Source organism: Bactrocera neohumeralis, chromosome 4 (genome assembly GCF_024586455.1).
Source record: "Bactrocera neohumeralis isolate Rockhampton chromosome 4, APGP_CSIRO_Bneo_wtdbg2-racon-allhic-juicebox.fasta_v2, whole genome shotgun sequence".
NCBI lineage: Eukaryota > Metazoa > Arthropoda > Insecta > Diptera > Tephritidae > Bactrocera > Bactrocera neohumeralis.
This window is the reverse complement of record NC_065921.1, coordinates 43448057-43467935: the sequence shown is the minus strand read 5'-3', so window position 1 is coordinate 43467935 and position 19879 is coordinate 43448057. Positions and strand designations below refer to the sequence as shown.

At 37.5% G+C, this 19879-nt stretch overlaps 1 protein-coding gene across 1 annotated transcript; it reads right to left on the bottom strand.

Moving 5' to 3' along the window:
* Positions 1-2887: 2887 nt before the first annotated feature.
* LOC126757118 (UDP-glycosyltransferase UGT5-like) lies at positions 2888-10045 on the bottom strand. The gene is given in 7 exon segments (XM_050470744.1): positions 2888-3407; positions 3471-4109; positions 4178-4330; positions 4417-4660; positions 5420-5423; positions 5881-6119; positions 9969-10045. Coding segments are annotated over 7 exon segments (1572 nt in total). The 5' UTR covers positions 9985-10045; the 3' UTR covers positions 2888-3130.
* Positions 10046-19879: the final 9834 nt, after the last annotated feature.

Genomic DNA, 19879 nt, shown 5'->3' with positions numbered 1-19879 from the left:
AAGATTTGGGTCATGATGAAAATCTGGATGATAGTAGATTTTCCAGGTCTAAGTCCAATCAATTTGTTGACGGTGATCTGCAGTCTTTTATACATTACGTTCGATAAGACCCGAGTTGCTGATAAGTGATCTCAAAGAGTAGGAGTGCTAATCGAATAGAGAAACGTGTGATTGTAGCTTCTCGACGTCGAACCTTCCCTGTGTTTGTCGACGGGCGTGCTTTGCTGCACAGAGGCGAGCGCGTTTCTTTGGGATAAGAAGATACGCACATCAAAGACACTGGACACATGTCGTCCATCTATCGCAACATGATCGGTCTTGTTTTGAACTTTTCGATCCGGAGACAGGCCAGTAGCTTCATGAACTTTCTTGTGGTGGAATCTAGTACTACAGACAACCATATTTCGGACCCCCGTGCAGTCGATCAGGCTCAACCCTTTTGGAGAAGAGTTTTCCAAATATTGTACCAAAGATGCTTTCTTTGTCACCCTGGCGTTAAAATCGGCACGCACAATTTTGACATCGTGGCGGGGGCAGTTGTCATAGGCGCTCTTCAACCGCACCTTTCCAATTTAGGGACCAGACATTCAAGGTGCATGCCCTTAAATGCTGTGATCATCATCATCTTTTTCCAAACCCAGTGCACAGCCTATAATAAAAATATATACTTTCAGAAAAACCTTGAGTGTTACAATTGGAATACTTACATAAATAAATTGGCTGAGCTCAATGTGAAGAAATATTGTTGACTCATTTTAGACTAAACATTCAGTGTTTCTTCCGCATTACTTATTACTGCGAGCCTGCCTCAGTTGTGTGTGTGCATTTTGCGTAACTTTGCATGCAAATTATTCGGATGTGATTCAAGCTTGGTAATTTTATTGGAGTCAAACTAATTTGTACTTACTATAGATACCACTTTACTCCATAGCAATAAAATGCTTATAATGTCTGACATGAAGATCGACAGTTCAGAGAGAAATGGATCAATAGAATTTATGTTAGGTCCAAGTCGATGTAATCGCGTAGATGACATGATCATTGCTATTTCGAGAAGAAATGACAGGATGAAGTCATTTTGGAAGGCTAAAACACGGGCAAGACAACATGATGATCTCAATACTGAAATCTGGGCAACTCGCCAAAAAATGATAATTATATTTATAAAAGAATATTTCGGCCACGCCTTCAAAAACTGATACCTTAGTGAACCCCAGTGAGCATCTTTTTATGTTAATAATATGCAGTAATGCCGAAAATAGATAAACTCGGGTCAATAATATCCCTATATTCCATATGCCTAATATAAAATTTTTAAATATCGGATTGGCCAATATGTAAGATTTCTCAGCCAAACATGCTATAGTTTAATGCAAAAATGTGTAAAATCGGTCCACAGATTTAGAGTGATCTATTTCGAGGTTCCCTACTTAAAAAAAAATATAGAAACTTCAAATTACCATTCGAAAGAACCTTCTTCAGCATTTATTTTTTGAATATTTCTTTTAAATGTTGGCCGCGGCTAAGTCTTAGATGGTCCATCCGTCGAGTCCAATGTCTGAATCGAAGCGGGATTGTTCGCATAGACTGTAGACTTTACATATCCCCACAGGAAAAAGTCTAACGGTGTGATATCACATGATCTTGACCGGCCGAAAACGTGAAATTATCTATTCACCGAAGTCTTCTTTCGATAAATCCACTTATTGATGCGATGTCCGAGAAGTGGCGCCGTCTTGTTGAAACCAAATTGTCGCTGAGATCACGAATATGAATTTCAGGCATTGATGATTGCAGGGTTTGTCAGCTCCTAGCTAACAAACAAGCGGCTGCTTGTCTCCGAATACCTGGAGAGTCAGGACAAACATTTAAGCGCGACGTGTTTCTGTGAGTGGTGCAAGCCGAAAATACCGCGTTCGTTAGAGTAGAGGTACGTGATTAAATTCTGTGTGAAACTCAGTGAATCTGCGATAGAGACATTTAATACAAGATGTTGCTTTAGCATGAAGTGGTGTGTTCCGGTGGCACCAGGCCTTTTTGTAGGGTCGGGAAGAGGTCGGTGATGAATACCGTGCTGGGAGACCTGCGACTTTGGCAAACACCAACAATGTGACTCGTGTGCGCAAAGTTTTGAACTCAGACCGTCGACTAAGTATTCGTTTAATTGCCCAGATGTTAAATTTATCAAAATCTGTGGTTCAGGACATTGTGACGGAGCATTGAACATGCGCAAGGTGTGCGCGAAAATGGTCTCAAAAGTGCTCACTGACGACCAGAAATTGCGGCGAAGAAATATGGACCCATGATTATACACCGTTGTTTTTTCTGGATGAAATGTCAGCTCTTGAAACTCTTCAGGTTTCTTTTCCTACAAAATGCGGCAAATTTTGCTTGTTTACATAACCAAAGAGCCAGAAAAGAGTCCCATCGCTGAAAAAAATTTGGCTCGACAATGTCGGATTTTCTTGGAACTTTTCAAGATCTCTTAGAGCGAAGCTATGTCACATAAGAAGGTCGAGCGGCTCCAATTCTTGCACAAGCTGTGTTTTGCACACTTTCAATTTAAGATCTCGACGTAAAATGCGCCAGGTCAATGCGAGTTGGTGCGAACTGCGCCGAATCGACTCTCCACGGTCTTCGTGTACACTCTCAGCTACCGCTGCTATATGTTTTGAATAGAAAGCTCTATAGGCCGATTATGTTGACCATAAGCTGAATTTTCGTAGTAAAGATGGAACGATTAGTAAACGTTCGTCAAAGTTTTTTTGGCAACTCGCTATACGAAACTGACTGACTTTTTTTAAATTTGGCGCACTTTTTTAAAACTGGGGTTCTTTTTAAAGTCCTTCGCTAGATTTCCTCATAAATAAAAAATTGTTTGGGAGTTTTTTGTGAACAATTTTCATTTATTTTTTTAATTTAACTATTTTAAACAAAATGTAGTTTATTTTTTTTCTTTTGGCGAAATTCTTCCACGCTCTTTATGAGCTAAATTACGCTAATTTTGATAACTACATTGCAATTTGTTATCTAATATATTTAAGGGAGCAAATAATGCTTAAATTTAAATATATTGTCTAAATTTAAATTTAACTAACTCTCTCTCAATCTGAAATCCTCACCTCCTTGTTCAATTTGACTTTTGTTTAGCGGCCTTTGGACGTCGCGAGCACCATCTACTACATACAAAGCTCCAACTCACCACTGATATGAATATAATGGCAGCAATGAATAGATAAATATCCAAAGAGTAGTAAACGAAGCGCGATACTTGCACGGCGTGTGCTTTAAGAAGTGGCGCACCCTCGGTTTTTGCGACATATTCCACCCACCATATGGCGGTCTCGAGTGCGCTCTGCGGACGATGTCTGTAGGAGAATGAGACCGCTTTGGCGTTATCCATATATCTGCAAGAAGAAAAATATATAAAACGCCCTCACTCCACAATCTCTTGCACTGATTTCACTTACTCTTTCTTCAACACCTCTCTTATTGAACGTAGCACTGAATTCTCAGTGATATCGCCATATTTCAGCACCACACCCATACCGCGGTACTTTAATGCTGCCGCATTCACAAACTGATCACCATACATGGGCGTGACCACTACCGGTACACCACAGTAAGCTGCCTCTGAGCTACCCATTAGACCGCCATGCGATAAGAACACCTTCACATTCGGATGACAGAGTATATCACGTTGTGGCAACCACTTGCTAACATACAGATTATCCGGCTTGTTCGCTAGAGTGCTGTTCTCCCACTTCCAAATCACTCGTTGTTTGAGTCGCTTCACAGCGCGTACGATAGCCTCACGTTTGGCGGGCGGCAAAGTGTCGGCGCGTATCATAGAACCCCAACTAATGAAGACCACACCATGTTCGGCATTATCGAGGAACTTTTGCAGTTCGGGATCCAGCGGCTTGGCCTTCTGTATGTGTATGCCGCCGAGATCGATAACGGACGGTGACAACGGTTTGACACCGCTCAAAGAAAAATGCTGATTGACGAATAACATTGATGTTTCCTTCGCCAATTCGCCAACCGAGGGCATATCGTGTCCGAACTTGTGGCGTACCATGGCGTCGATGGCGGGCGTGGTGTAAAAACTGGAAATAAATTATATTTTTATTATTACAAAAGTACTGTTTTAGACCCATGAATAGCTGTTACTCACTCGTAAAGGAAACGCATGGCGTGATCGGTAAACCAGTTGGCGAGACGAGCGCCGAATGCCATGTCCTCGGATTGTCCCATAAATAAACTTGGCATAACTGATAGTACCATAGGCATGCCCACGCGATCGTAATGCCAAGGCAACATAGCACAACTAAATAATTAAGTTTTTCAAATAATCAATTATTATAAATGCAATTAGCGCTCTTTTGATTATAAGACAAAGACAACAACGCTCACCTGCTCAACCCTATGAATGGAGCCTTGAGTTGATGTGCCACCGCTGCCATGCAATCACTATTGAATTGCTCCATGATGATCACATCGAAATGTTGGCGCTGTCGCAGCACCTGTGCCAAAGCATCGGAACGCAATGTGAGATTGCAGGCGTCCTTCCCCCATTCGTGGAGCAAAAAGAATTCCACAAAGTGATTGTAGAAGTGTTGCGTTTCAAAGAACTAGAACGTAAAGAATCACATTAAAACTAAATAGAGAGTGAGGAGGGCATATGGGCAATTTAATCGATGGCATGTGCTCAAAAGTAAGCAGCTATCTCTTCGACCCTTCTCGCTTCCTCGAGAACTCCTCATAATGAACTTTCTGCTGGGTGTGGGGTGTAGAAGTTATCCCTGCAGTCACCTGATTGAAGCGGAACCGCCTTCTCAACTACGTCGACGAAATAAGACACTACGCCGACCAGACTTCGGACGCAACTAACTTCAGACATGCACTGACCGCCATTCACAATGGAGTCATAAACACCTTCATCGACTCCTCAGTAAATGGCGTACTTAGAGTCAAACAACCACCCATTGCAGTCAACCAGAACCGAGTGTGACCCTTGTGACCCTTCGTCCTGGATAGCAGGTTAAACTACTTATCCAGAATCGACCCCGATATATTAAGCATATGTATGTCCAGCATGCAATGAGTTCTCTCTCTCTATGGTCCGACCCCATCGAAACAGCACGTTTACTGTGCCTACCTACGACCTCGACCATCTGGTCAAATTTGACACGGTCTGCCAAAAACAAACAACATTTTTACCTATTTTAACAATTAATAAAATTTTCCATACACTTTTTAAAAGTCTTGGCTTGGATGGCCTTAAGCGCTTTTGGCGAATTTTTTTTTGGTATCACCACATTCTTGGAGTGCCATTCGGTTGAATGCTGAACATTTTTAAAGTCATATTTATAAACCCACGTTTCGTCACCAGTAATTATGCGTTTAATGAATGTACGATCCTTAGCTACGTTGTCTAGCATCGCTAATTTCTTAAATTTTTATTTGGTTTTGGTAACATAAAACACTCAACGGGCTCGAATACAAAATTAAAAACAACTTTTGATTTACAGCAACAATATTGAATTGTGAAATTCCCCCTTTTCAACATAACAGTCCATTCAAATCAGTTGTACCAAGACTTTTATGGAAAGTAAGTTAAGAGTTGCCAACAAAACCGAAAGCCTTAACCTTAGGACCAGTCTAATACACAATGGCATTAACCTAAAAGACAATGCTTTTGTAGTATTTCCGCAAACAAAGTTCACTGCTTCAACCAACACACTCACTTACAGATTATACATTCGTGTCTACACATTAAAACATCAATTATGCAGGCTTTGACTTTTACCTTCAAACTAATTTTGGTATTTTACACTCCACATCTATTCGTTACAAAAAGTTTCATGGCGTGTTAACGGCAGTTTCATGGCGTCTTTTGTAACGTGCCGGCGGGCTTTTATCGGGAAAATGGCTTAACACAGTAACATCATGACCCTTCTCGGCCAAGCCCCGCATAATGGGGTGGAAGAAGTGGAAGTGACTAATGCCTGGGTGTGGAAATAAACCTAGTATTTTGAGTGGGTAACTGGCTTGCACCAGTGTGCAACAAAGGCCAAGCAACAGCAATAAGTGGCCGGTCGTTTGTCCCGCCATCCCTAGAAAAAAATATAAAAGAAATATTTTGAGTAAGTTTTTCAAAAAAATATTAAAAAAGACATTTTTCGAAGAAATCTAAGTACCAATAAAAAATTGAAATAAATTTTGATAAAGTATTAAAAAACAAATTTTTTAATTAAAAAACTAAATTTGAGGGCTATTTCCACTTGTATATTTCAAATATCAATATTTTCTGCATATAAATATGGCGAATGTACATAAGTACATTATCCGGCAAATAAATAGTTTCGGAGATATCAGCGAATTGTAAATTTTTTTTAACGTAGTGTCTTTGTGGGTGCTATAACTATAAATGCACTTTTTTCGAAATAATATTTTCAGAGCCGATGAGTAAATTTTTTTCAAAACTGCGGGATTCATCGAAGCCGCCATTTTGTCAAAACCCAAAATTTTGACAAGTGCTTCGACCATTATTTTTATACTCTTGCAACCAGTTGCTACAGAGTATTATAGTTTTGTTCAGCTAACGGTTGTTTTTCTTAGTACAAAAAAAGCTCGAGTTCGTAGGTGGGCGTAATCGGACCACTGCCACGTCCACCAATCGTCATTAACCGAAAACATATAAAGTGCCATAACCAGGCACCAAATAAAGATATAACAAGAAAAAACGTTAACTTCGGCTGCATCGCAGCTAATCTACCCTTTACAGGTGCATTTCTTTTAGTAACTATGTGTTCAGTTTGTATGGAAGCTATATGCTATAGTAATTCGATCTGAACAATTCTTTCGGAGATTATATTTTTGCCTTAAACAATAATCCATGTCAAATTTCGTGAAGATACCAAGTCAAATGCGAAAGTTTTCCATACAAGCCCTTGATTCCGATCGTTCGGTTTGTATGGCAGCTATATGTTACAGTGGTCCGATATCGGCAGTACCGACAAATGAGCAGCTTATTGAAGAGAAAATGACGTTTGCAAAATTTCAAAACGATATCTTAAAAACTGAGGGACTAGTTCGTATATATACAGACAGAAGGACAGACAGACAGACGGACATGGCTAAATCGACTCAGCTCAACATACTGATCATTTATATATGTATATACTTTATAGGGTCTCCGACGCCTCCTTCTGGGTATTGCAAACTTCGCGACAAACTTAATATACCCTGTTCAGGGTATAAAAACTCATATTTGGCGCAAGGGATCGCATTAGCCAGGGACACCTGTGGGGAAAAATTTTGAAAAGTGGGCGTGCCCCCGGAATCTAATAAGTTTAATGCATATATCTCCTAAACCACTAAAGCTGCAACAACCAAATTCACTCAGCATAAATTTTGCGAGAAGTCCTACCTATAGTGTGAAAAAGGACCAAATCGGATGAAAACGCTCACTCCCCATATAACGGTACTGTTCATAACTACTAAAAGCGCGATAAATCAATAACTAAATGCGCGAGAGAGTCAAAAATTTGCTGCCGGAATGGGACCGGGGTAGAAATTGGACAATGGTGACCTACTTTTTAGTGAAATCCCATAATTATAAATTTGTAAATGTAAAAAATTTTGTTATTAATTAACCCACTTTTCTAAAAATTAAGTTTTGTTAAACCTATTGATTGATATTCATTTTTCTTTAATTTTTAATATTTTGTGTTTTATTGTTAATTTAATTTAAAAGAAACCACTGAAAAACTTATTTAAATCATGAATAATATTTTTAATAACAATTGCAAATTAAAAATTGCTGACAGTATTTAACGCATTTTTGTAAATAGCACATTTTGTTAAATTTATTAATTAAATAATAATTTTAAATTAATTTGTTTAATGTTTAAACTTCAAAGAAAAAAAAGACCAAAGAAGTTTGTTATTCAATATAGTATATTTATTATAAATATTATTTATTTTATTTTTAATAGAAAACCAATTTCAAAATAAAAAAATCTGAAAATATTTAACCCATTTTTCTAAAACATATATTTTGTTAAATTTTTTAATAAAATATTTTTATAAATTTTCTTTTTAATTTAAAAAATTCTAATTTTTTTAAATATTAAGTTTTTTAATGTTTAAACTGAAGAAATTTATTTTCCATTAAATATTTGTTATAGATGTTATTTCTTTTATTTTAATTGAATAAATTTTTGTAAATTTTTTTTAAATTTATTTAGTAAATAAGTTTTTAAATTCTTATTTTTTATTTTCCAAATTTTAATTTTTTTTAATTATAACTGTTTTTAATGTTTACACTTAAAAAAAGACCTAGGAACTTCGTTTTCATTAAATATTAATTATAAATATTATTTACTTTATTTTTAATTAAATACCAATATCAATGTAAAAAATTTTGATAATATTGACCCATTTTTACAAAATAACTCTTTCTGTTAAGTTTATTAATTAATAAATTTTAAATCTTTATTTTTTTGTTTTTTAATTTTAAAAGCTATATTTTTGTTTTAATTATTGTGCTTTTGGATAAATATTTGTTATAGATATTAATTATTTTATTTTAATTGAATATCAGTTCATGGTTATAAAAAAATCTATTTATTTAGTAAACATTTTTTTATTATTTTTAGTTAAATATTAGTTATTTAATCGCTCAGGGTTATAAAATTAAATTAAAAGTTTTAAAAATTAAAACCAAAAATTTATATTTATTAACAATTTTTTGAATATTTTTTTTTGTAAATCAGAGATTATACAGTTTTGAATTCATTATTAAATTTTTAAAATTTATTTTTTAAAATAATAAATTCTTTTAAATTTTATAAATTATAATTTTTTTTTTAATTTTTAAAATTGAAAAATACATATTTCAAATAACTTATAACGATGTTTGGATTGCAGAAATGAAAGAGAGCAGAAAGAAGCACAATCGTATCAAATAGGAGTCAACACTTATTTTCAAAACTTTAAATTTTTCAAAAATGATTTCTAATATAAGTCAATATTCTAATATTTTTTAATAAGGAAAGTTATTTAGAGAAAATTACGTTAAACAACAAATTAACTTGATCTGACTTTATGCGCAATTAAATAAATAAAATAATAATGGTTCGTTAACAAAAATATTATGGCAAACACATATAAAGCATTTACAAGAGAAAACAACTTTTATTGCTTTTATTTTATTAGGTCTACAACTTTGCTTCCGCTGTTTTTTTTTTGTAAATTTAAGGCTTTATTGTATAAAAACGGTCCAAAAGTGTTTTCCCTTATTCCCTCAAAAAGCAATGCTTAATGAACACACGAAATGCTTTATGATCCATTTTTTTGTAAACTAACACAAGTTGCTTTACAAAAAATCTATATTTTTTTAATACCTAATAGAAATCATATAGATGGTAGTAATAGAGTAATAGTATTATCTATGTATGTGTCAGCCTCGGTAAAGCGTGGACGGGTCCTCAGCCGCACTTTTCTTGGAATTAAAAAAGAAAAGCAAAATTTCTCGCAAATGTCGAGAATTCGGCTCAAAAAGTGACATTTTCAGTTCAGAATAAGTTTGGGATGCAAACAGATCTCTACAAATATTTTGTTGGGTTAGTGTTGACACAAATGTCCAAGATCGATATAAAACGCTTTAATCGATTTAATCAGCCAGTGCTTGACCCTAGAAACATCTATTAGAAAACGGCGGAAGCAAAGTTGTATTTTATTAATATTTTTGAGTTATTGATTGATTTATTTTGTTAATAGTTTTTCATTTCTATTATATAAAGCACCAACATCTGCAAGCACCAATGATGTAATGTGATTTATTTGATAACAAGCGATTGGCAAATACTCAAAGTCAAGAGCACAGTATGTAGAAAGTACACACATACAACGTGTATACATTTGTACTTTTGAAAACCAAATTCTTTCCTTAAACCCACCGCAACTTCTTCGCATACCGGCTTTTGTAGGTGTTTGAATTATTTTCCATTTACCAATTGGCACAACACGTGTAAAAATTATTTTAATTTCACGCGTAACTAATATTTCACTCACCCCACGCTCTATAACGCAGATAACACAACCGAATATTTACATTTATATATGTATGTAGATATACACTCTTGCCTTCACACCGAACACACGCGTTTACAAGAAATTAGAGGTCAGTGGATTTGTGAAGAAACAACATGAGATAACCGAATCGCTTCAGCTTTCTTCGCCGACTGACTGAATCAAGGCAGTGCCGGCTAAGCGACATTAGTAAACACGAATATTCAAACACATATGTATGTCTACACAGTACACTATATAAAAAATTTTGTACTAGCCGCGCAAGCAAACACAATATATACAGCTGTGCGCAGAGAAATAGCACCCTTGTAATATTTTTGTAAAACCATGGGTTTTTTGGCCAGTTTTATGTCAAAATTAAATTAAAAATTTTTGTATTTATTTTTAGAAATATGTTCTAGATGTGACATTACATAAGGAAGAACACACACTACATTAAATCAATTTATTTTCCTTTGAAATTTTTTTTTTTAATGTTCACTGAATTCGGCTGCACACGGAAATGACTCACTTTCAAAATTCTGTATAAAACCAACTTTTATCCGAAAAAATGTAAAAAAAAAATTACTATATTCCTCATTGGCACTCGGAAATTCTCACTCTCCTTCTTCTTCTTCTTCTTCTTCTTCTTAATTGGCGTAGACACCGCTTACGCGATTATAGCCGAATTAACAACAGCGCGCCAGTCGTTTCTTCTTTTCGCTACGTGGCGCCAATTGGATATTCCAAGCGAAGCCAGGTCCTTCTCCACTTGGTCCTTCCAACGGAGTGGAGGTCTTCCTCTTCCTCTGCTTCCCCGGCGGGTATTGCGTCGAATACTTTCAGAGCTGGAGTGTTTTCGTCCATCCGGACAACATGATCTAGCCAGCGTAGCCGCTGTCTTTTAATTCGCTGAACTATGTCAATGTCGTCGTATATCTCGTACAGCTCATCGTTCCATCAAATGCGATATTCGCCGTGGCCAATGCGCAAAGGACCATAAATCTTTCGCAGAAATTTTCTCTCGAAAACTCGTAACGTCGACTCATCGGATTGTCATCGCCCAAGCCTCTGCACCATATAGCAGGACGGGAATTATAAGCGACTTATAGAGTTTGGTTTTTGTTCGTCGAGAGAGGACTTTACTCTTCAATTGCCTACTCAGTCCGAAGTAGCACCTGTTGGCAAGCCTGCGTTGGATTTCCAGGCTGACATTGTTGGTGGTGTTTACGCTGGTGCCACGAAATAGACGAAATTATCTACAACTTCAAAGTTATGACTGTCAACAGTGACGTGAGAGCCAAGTCGCGAGTGCGACGACTGTTTGTTTGATGACAGGAGATATCTCGTTTTGCCCTCGTTCACTGCCAGACCCATTTTCTGTGCTTCCTTGTCCAGCCTGGAGAAAGCAGAACTAACGGCGCGGGTGTTGAGGCCGATGATATCAATATCGTCGGCATACGCCAGCAGCTGTACACTCTTATAGAAGATGGTACCTTCTCTGTTTAGTTCTGCAGCTCGAACTATTTTCTCCAGAAGCAGGTTGAAGAAGTCGCACGATAGGGAGTCGCCTTGTCTGAAACCTCGTTTGGTATCGAACGGCTCCCCTTCCCAATCTTGAAGGAACTTATAACGTCAGTTTACACAGCCGTATTAGTTTTGCGGGTATACTAAATTCAGACATCGCGGCATAAAGGCAGCTCCTTTTCGTGCTGTCGAAAGCAGCTTTGAAATCGACGAAGAGGTGGTATGTGTCGATTCTCCTTTCACGGGTCTTTTCCAAGATTTGGCGCATGGTGAATATCTGGTCGGTTGTTGATTTGCCAGGTCTAAAGCCACACTGATAAGGTCCAATCAGATTGTTGACGGTGGGCCTTAATCTTTCACACAATACGCTCGATAGAACCTTATATGCGATGTTGAGGAGGCTAATCCCACGGTAGTTGGCGCAGATTGTGGGGTCTCCTTTTTTATGGCACATAGCACACTTAAATTCCAATCGTTGGGCATGCTTTCGTCCGACCATATTTTACAAAGAAGCTGATGCATGCTCCTTATCAGTTCTTCGCCGCCGTGTTTGAATAGCTTGCTATTCGAACTTCCTCATGGTCGGGAAATGGAACGTCTGCTCCATCGTCATCGATTGGGGAATCGGGTTCTCTCCTGGCGTTATGAATTCACTGCCATTCAGCAGGCTGGAGAAGTGTTCCCTCCATAATTTAAGTATGCTCTGGGCATCGGTCACTAGATCACCTTTGGGGGTTCTACAAGAGTATGCTCCGGTCTTGAAACCTTCTGTAAGCCGTCGCATTTTTTCGTAGAATTTTCGAGCATTACGAATCTTGTCTGCAACAAGATAATGGTCCGAGTCGATGTTAGGACCTCGGAGCGTACGCACGTCTAGAACACTGGAGACGTGTTTTCCGTCTATCACAACATGATCGATCTGGTTGGTAGTTTTTCGATCCGAAGACAGCCAGGTTGCTTGATGAATACAGATAACCATATTTCGGGCACCGGCGAAGTCGATCAGCCTCAACCCATTTGAGTCGTGTTTCGTCGTGGAGGCTGAATGTACCGACCGTAGTGCCAAAGATACCTTCTTTACCCTCCCTGGCGTTAGAGTCGCCAAGCACGATTTTGACATCGTGGCGGGGGCAGCTCTCATAAGTGCGCTCCAAGCACTCATAAAAGACATCTTTGGTCACATCGTCCTTCTCTTCCGTCGGGGCGTAGGCGCAAATCAGTGATATGTTGAAGAACCTCGCCTTGATGCGGATTGGGGCTAGACGTTCATTCACCGGAATGAATGATAGTACTCGGCGACGGAGTCTCCCTCCCACCGCGAATTCAACACCAAACTTGCGCTCCTTATATGGCCACTGTAGTAAATGTCACAAGGACCTACTCGTCTCTGTCCTTGTCCCGTCCATCGCATTTCTTGGACGGCGGTGTTGTCAGCCTTTATTTTTGCGAGGACATCAACCAGCTGGGCAGTGGCATCTTCCCAATTAAGGGTCCGGACATTCCAGGTGCATGCCCTCAAATCGTAGTCCTTATTTCGTTTGCCATGGTCGTCATCAAAAGGGGGTTCTCTCATCCGAGGCTGCTTTTTCTTTTTCATTGGTACTGATTTTTACGTGGCGGGTCCCAAACCCAGCGCACAACCCTATGTGGGGGATGTTTCGCCTTCTCACATTAGCTCGCCTTCGAACGGATATTCTTAGGCTACCCAGAGGATACTTGGTCAAAGACCGGAAGTAGTGAGCTGCTTGAGCCATGTGTAAAAAAATCGTTTCTGGCCACTCCCAAGTGAATGGCGATCAGAGAACTTTCCTCACTTGCGTGAACTTCTACACATGACTCCATCCTCACTCACTTTGACTTTATACCGGATCACTTGGACCATGGAGTCGCCAATTCGAACTCTCTCGGTTTCTTCTCTACGCGTATACCGGCGAGGGAGTTGTGGGTGGGAGGAGTGGTGTAGTGAGCTTCTTTACGAATGGGTCAAAAAGCTTGGGGAAGCTTGGTGGAATGGTTTACTGTCAGGAGATCTCTATCAACTCCAGCTTCAGACTTCATGACTATTGCAGTGTCTTCCAGGCCGAAGTTGCAGCCATTAAGGTAGAATCTGATTTGCTGCTCCGCAGTGCAGCCTCCTTCAGAGAAGTGACCATCCACTCAGATAGCAGAGCGGCGATAATAGTCTTGAACTCATTAACAGTACGTTCAGGGTTGAAATGAAAATACGCGTCATTTACATACCTGAATACCAATAGATTATAAATAACACTAAATCATTAAAATATAAAAATTAAATTCATGAGAAAAACAAAACTCGATTTTAAATTTACTTTGTTACAACAAATCGACTACTTTGCAAATCTTTATGGCCAAAAATGGCATTTATTGAAAGCCGCTTGGTTGAATTTTCCAATATTTTCAAGCGCTAAACGCTTTCCATTTGACATTGCCTTTTTTAGACCAAACGAAATAGATTCAAAAAATGTCTATGTAAGAGCAACAACGAAGCTGAATTGAATCCAGAAAGCATGATGCTACCTATTTGAAACTATTCAATAAAACATGGTGTACATTTCCCTCTTAAATTGTATTTGAGTGCCGCCCAAATTGGCAAGATAAATTTCCGGAATAACGATATGTACATTTTCCATAAGTAGGCATACGAAGTGTGTTCAAAAAGTATCGCGAATTTTGTGTTTTTTCAAAAATTAATTATTTATTCATGAATATCTATTTTGTCCCCTTCAAAGTAATCCCCATGAGATATTATACACTTGAGCCAACGGTTTTTCCAATCTTTTTTTTTTGTCTTCTTCAGCTCCTCCTTCGATGCCGTCTTTATCTCGTCAAGAGAAGCGTAACGTCGTCCTTTCATGGGCCTCTTCAGTTTAGGGAACAAGAAACAGTCACAGGGGGCCAGATCTGGGAAATACGGTGGCTGCGGCATCATTAGTGTGTTGTTTTTGGCTAAAAAGTCGCGCACAAGCAACGATGTGTGAGCAGGGGCGTTATCGTGGTGCAAAAGCCAATTTTTGTAATTCCACAAATCCGGGCGTTTCTGGCGGATTGCTTCGCCCAAATTGCGCATATCTTGCCAATCGATATGTTTAGGTCCTCAGCAACTTCTCTAACGGTGATTCGACGATTGGCCAATACCATTTTCTCCACTTCATTAATTTTTTCGTCTGTTGTTGAAGTGCTCGGGCGTCCGGCACGCTCTTCGTCGTTCACATCTTCTCGGCCTTCTGAGAACATTTTGTACCACCGATAAGCGTTGCTTCGGTCCAAGGTAGCTTCTCCGTATGCCACAGTCAACATTCGGAATGCATCCGCGCACTTAATTTCGTTTTTCACACAAAATTTGATACAGGTTCTTTGACCCATTTTTTTGAATAGGTAAAAATCGAAGACGATCCAAAACACGTGCAAGCAAAGCAGCTGTCAACAATTAAATGAACATTCAAAATGGCCGAGCTTGTCGGCATAAGTGAGAGACATGAGTACCAACATAACGCCACAAAAAATTCGAAATTCGAATATACGTAACCCGCGAAAATTCAAAATTCGCGATACTTTTTGAACACACCTCGTATACATTAGCTCAACAATAACAATAGAGGAAAACTAAATAGCTTCGAGCATTTCCCAAAGTCATCTAAATAAGTTTGCCAAATAAACATGAATAAGTAATGATTTGTCTGATGAACATTATGTACATTAACAGCACATGTTGCCAGACATCTCTCTAGGCGATTCACTACTTCTTGCTTGCACTCATTATATCCTGAACAGGGTATATTAAGTTTGCTACGAAGTTTGTAACACCCAGAAGGAAGCGACGGAGACGCTATAAAGGGTATATTTAAATGATCAGTATGTTCAGCTGAGTCGATTTAGCCATGTCCGTCTGTCTGTCTGTTTGTATATAAGTTAGCACCCCATACATTCAAAAAGTATCATATGATGCACTAATATCATATGATACAAAGTAATATAATATGACACCACTAAATCGCTGAGAGTGCGACACGTGTAGTGGCAACCTGTGGGAAGCGCTGCGTCAGCAAACTCCGTACCCGTTGCAGCGGCAAACATAGGTCTAGAGTTAAGTATAATTAATTGTTAATTTTAGTTCTTAAGTGGAATTCAATAAAGGAGCATAGCTCCCAGAAAACATTTTTTTTAATAACAAGTAAGGAAGGGCTAAGTTCGGGTGTCACCGAACATTTTATACTCTCGCATGGTAAAGTGATAATCGAGATTTCATTATCCGTCATTTAAATATTTTTCAAATAAATTTTTGTAAAGTTTTATTCCGCTATCATCATTGGTTCCTAATGTTTATACTCGTATTATACAGAGAAGGCATCAGATGGAATTCAAAATAGCTTTATATTGGAAGAAGGCGTGGTTGTGAACCGATGTCACCCATATTTCGTACATGTCATCAAGGTGTTAAGAAAATATTATATACCGAATTTCATTGAAATCGGTCTAGTAGTTCCTGAGATATGGTTTTTGGTCCATAAGTGGGCGGCGCCACGCCCATTTTCAATTTTTAAAAAAAGCCTGGGTGCAGCTTCCTTCTGCCACTTCTTCCGTAAAATTTAGTGTTTCTGACGTTTTTTATTAGTCGGTTAACGCACTTTTAGTGATTTTCAACATAACCTTTGTATGGGAGGTGGGCGTGGTTATTATCCGATTTATTCCATTTTTGAACTGTGTATGGAAATGCCTGAAAAAAACGGCTCTGTAGAGTTTGGTTGACATAGCTATAGTAGTTTCCGAGATATGTACAAAAAACTTAGTAGGGGGCGGGGCCACGCCCACTTTTCCAAAACAATTGCGTCCAAATATGCCCCTCCCTAATGCGATCCTTTGTGCCAAATTTCACTTTAATATCTTTATTTATGGCTTAGTTATGACACTTTATAGGTTTTCGGTTTCCGCCATTTTGTGGGCGTGGCAGTGAGCCGATTTTGCCCATCTTCGAACTTAACCTTCTTATGGAGCCAAGGAATACGTGTACCAAGTTTCATCATGATATCTCAATTTTTACTCAAGTTACAGCTTGCACGGACGGACGGACAGACGGACGGACGGACAGACAGACATCCGGATTTCGACTCTACTCGTCGCCCTGATCACTTTGGTATATATAACCCTATATCTGACTCTTTTAGTTTTAGGACTTACAAACAACCGTTATGTGAACAAAACTATAATACTCTCGTTAGCAACATTGTTGCGAGAGTATAAAAATAACAAAACGTTTTTTAACTGGCGCCCGAGCAGGGACCAGCGCGCGTAATAGTAACAGCCTGAAAACAAAAAGTAAGGCTTCGCGAGTGGCGAACGGTAGTGATTGTGAATAAAAAAGAAAAGCCTGAAAATAAAAAAGTAAGGCTCCGTGAGTTAAAAAACAAAAAAAAAAGTGTGTAACAACGGAAAATACAATAAATACTGTGCTAACGAGCGGCTAAAACGCACAACGTGGGATTTTTAAACGCCGAGGGACCTCAGTACTGTTAAAGAAAAGGGACAACCCCGGAGCGCATCACAACATCCTATGGAAAGCTGGAAACACCTAATGTAAGATTTATAAAATATTATATTTTAAGACTATTATAAAGAATATCATAAAGAATACGGAATTTGAATTGAAAGAAAATAATTATTCGACACAAAAAGAAAAAAAAGAAATTATAAAGAATTTTATTATTATAAAGAATACGAAACTTGAATTGAAAGAAATTAATTATCCGACACAAAAAAGAAAAAAACCTTAAATTAACGTAAGCTTTGCAAACAGATTCTAATATTGTCAAAGAAAGTACTATTACAAAGAAAATTTTTTTTTAAAAAACTAATTAACGTAAAAGAAAAGATTATCATAATGCCGGATACAGCTGAGGAGCTAATTGAGCAATTAAATCAAATGAGGATAGACTATGGGCAAACCACCCATCCTACAAATCCCTCCAACCATCCTTTAAACCCTCCCACCCCTAACCTAACTTCCATAACGACAATAGTTCGAGAAGTACTCGAACGAATGAGTACTCAGAATATTACTGACTTTACCGAACCCGACCACAGTGTGACACTGAACGCGAATAACATAAACGAACTAGATAAAATTCCGGACAAGGTTAAATGCCTTAGGGAATTTTCAGGACGACCAGGAGAATTTAACTCCTGGAGGAAGAGCGTAGACAGAATTTAATTAGCGCGATAACAAATATCACAAATAATATAATTAAAACCATACACAATGAAAAAGTTTAGAAATTGAAACATTTTTACAGCTAAAATACAAATTAGAAATAATTAAGGAAAAAATTTTAAATATTGCACACGCAATACATTGGGCAAAAGCCAACATAATAAATTCTTCTATTCTATTAAATGAATAAATAAATATTGTGAAGGAAGTTATAGACAATGACAATATTCCATATGTAAATTTGGACGAAGCACTCGAAAATCCCGAAGAAAAAATTGCAACTAATGGCAAAATTATAATTTATATTGTTAGCCTCCCAACCGTAGATAACAAAAATTGTAAAACATTAGATATTAAGCAGTAAAACATAACGGAGAATCAATAAAATCAATTTTAATACAATTTTAAACTGCGAAAAGGGAATTTATGGAATAGAAAATTATTGTAAGAAATAAAATTCCCTACAAATATGCTTAAGCAATAATGTAGTAGATTTAAGTAATGATACTTGTATGAATAATCTTGTAAAAAGTCGTTTGCCAAACTGCACGGAGGTCAACAACCAGCATATCCCAACTATAGAGGAAATGGGACCTGGAATTTTACTTTTAAATAAATACAACGGAGAAATTTTAATAAACAACGAATCTACATTTCTAAACGGGACTTTCATCATTTTGTATACCAACGTAACCATTGCTATCATTGGGAAAAAGTTCTATAGCGAAGAAATAACAGCAAGTAAACCACTACCAGCCATCCTACAACCGTCATCCGCACCACTCAAGATAGAAGAATTCCTCTCGCTGGAAATGCTGAAACAGCTTAACTTCAACAATACAAAGGAAGTAAGTCTGTTAGAAGCAGCAAACAGAGTTAAATTCGGAACCAGCATCACTCTAATCGTAATTTTAATAATCATCGCCTTAATTTTCGGGAAGAACCTTCTGATGAAACAAAAAGAAGAGGAACCCAATAAACTGTCACAAACCGCAATAGAAGGACTCAACCAAATTTTTAATACACCTAAAGGTTCAAACGAGGACGTTTGAATTTCAAGGAGGGACTAGTTAGCACCCCATACATTCAAAAAGTATCATATGATGCACTAATATCATATGATACAAAGTAATATAATATGACACCACTAAATCGCTGAGAGTGCGACACGTGTAGTGGCAACCTGTGGGAAGCGCAGCGTCAGCAAACTCCGTACCCGTTGCAGCGGCAAACATAGGTCTAGAGTTAAGTATAATTAATTGTTAATTTTAGTTCTTAAGTGGAATTCAATAAAGGAGCATAGCTCCCAGAAAACATTTTTTTTAATAAAAATAACAAAACGTTTTTTAACTTATATACGAACTAGTCCCTCAGTTTTTAAGATATCGTTTTGAAATTTTGCAAACGTCATTTTATCTTCAAGAAGCTGCCCGTTTATCGGAACTGCCGATATCGGACCACTATAACATATAGCTGCCATACAAACTGAACGATCGGAATCAAATGCTTGAATGGAAAACTTTCACATTTGACAAGATATATTCACGAAATTTGGTATGAGTTATTGTTCATAGAAATAATGTAACCTTCTCTGGTCTGTGTTTTTATAAAGCAAACAGTAAATATATATATATGACATATGTATGTATATGTAATAATATATAAATATTATAATTTTTTTCATTAATTTATGTTAACAATAAACCTTCTTAAAATTTGAAATAACTATAAACTTTTAAAAGATCCACTTTCTTTATTAAATAACCTTAATGTTATGGCTGGCTAAAAAGAACTAGTAAAATGTTTTCCTTTGGATGAAAACCACCGGCCGGTTACGTCTCTAGATTTACTTAAACACATAGTTACTAAAGGAAATGCAACTGTGAAGGGTATATTATAAGCCGAAGTTAACGTTTTTTCTTGTTTTAATTTATTTTGTGCTGTTTCTAATTATACTCTTACAACATGTGTCTTCAGAGAATAATAGTTTTGTTCACCTAACGGTTGTACGTTTCACCTAAAACTAAGCGAGATAGATATAGGGTT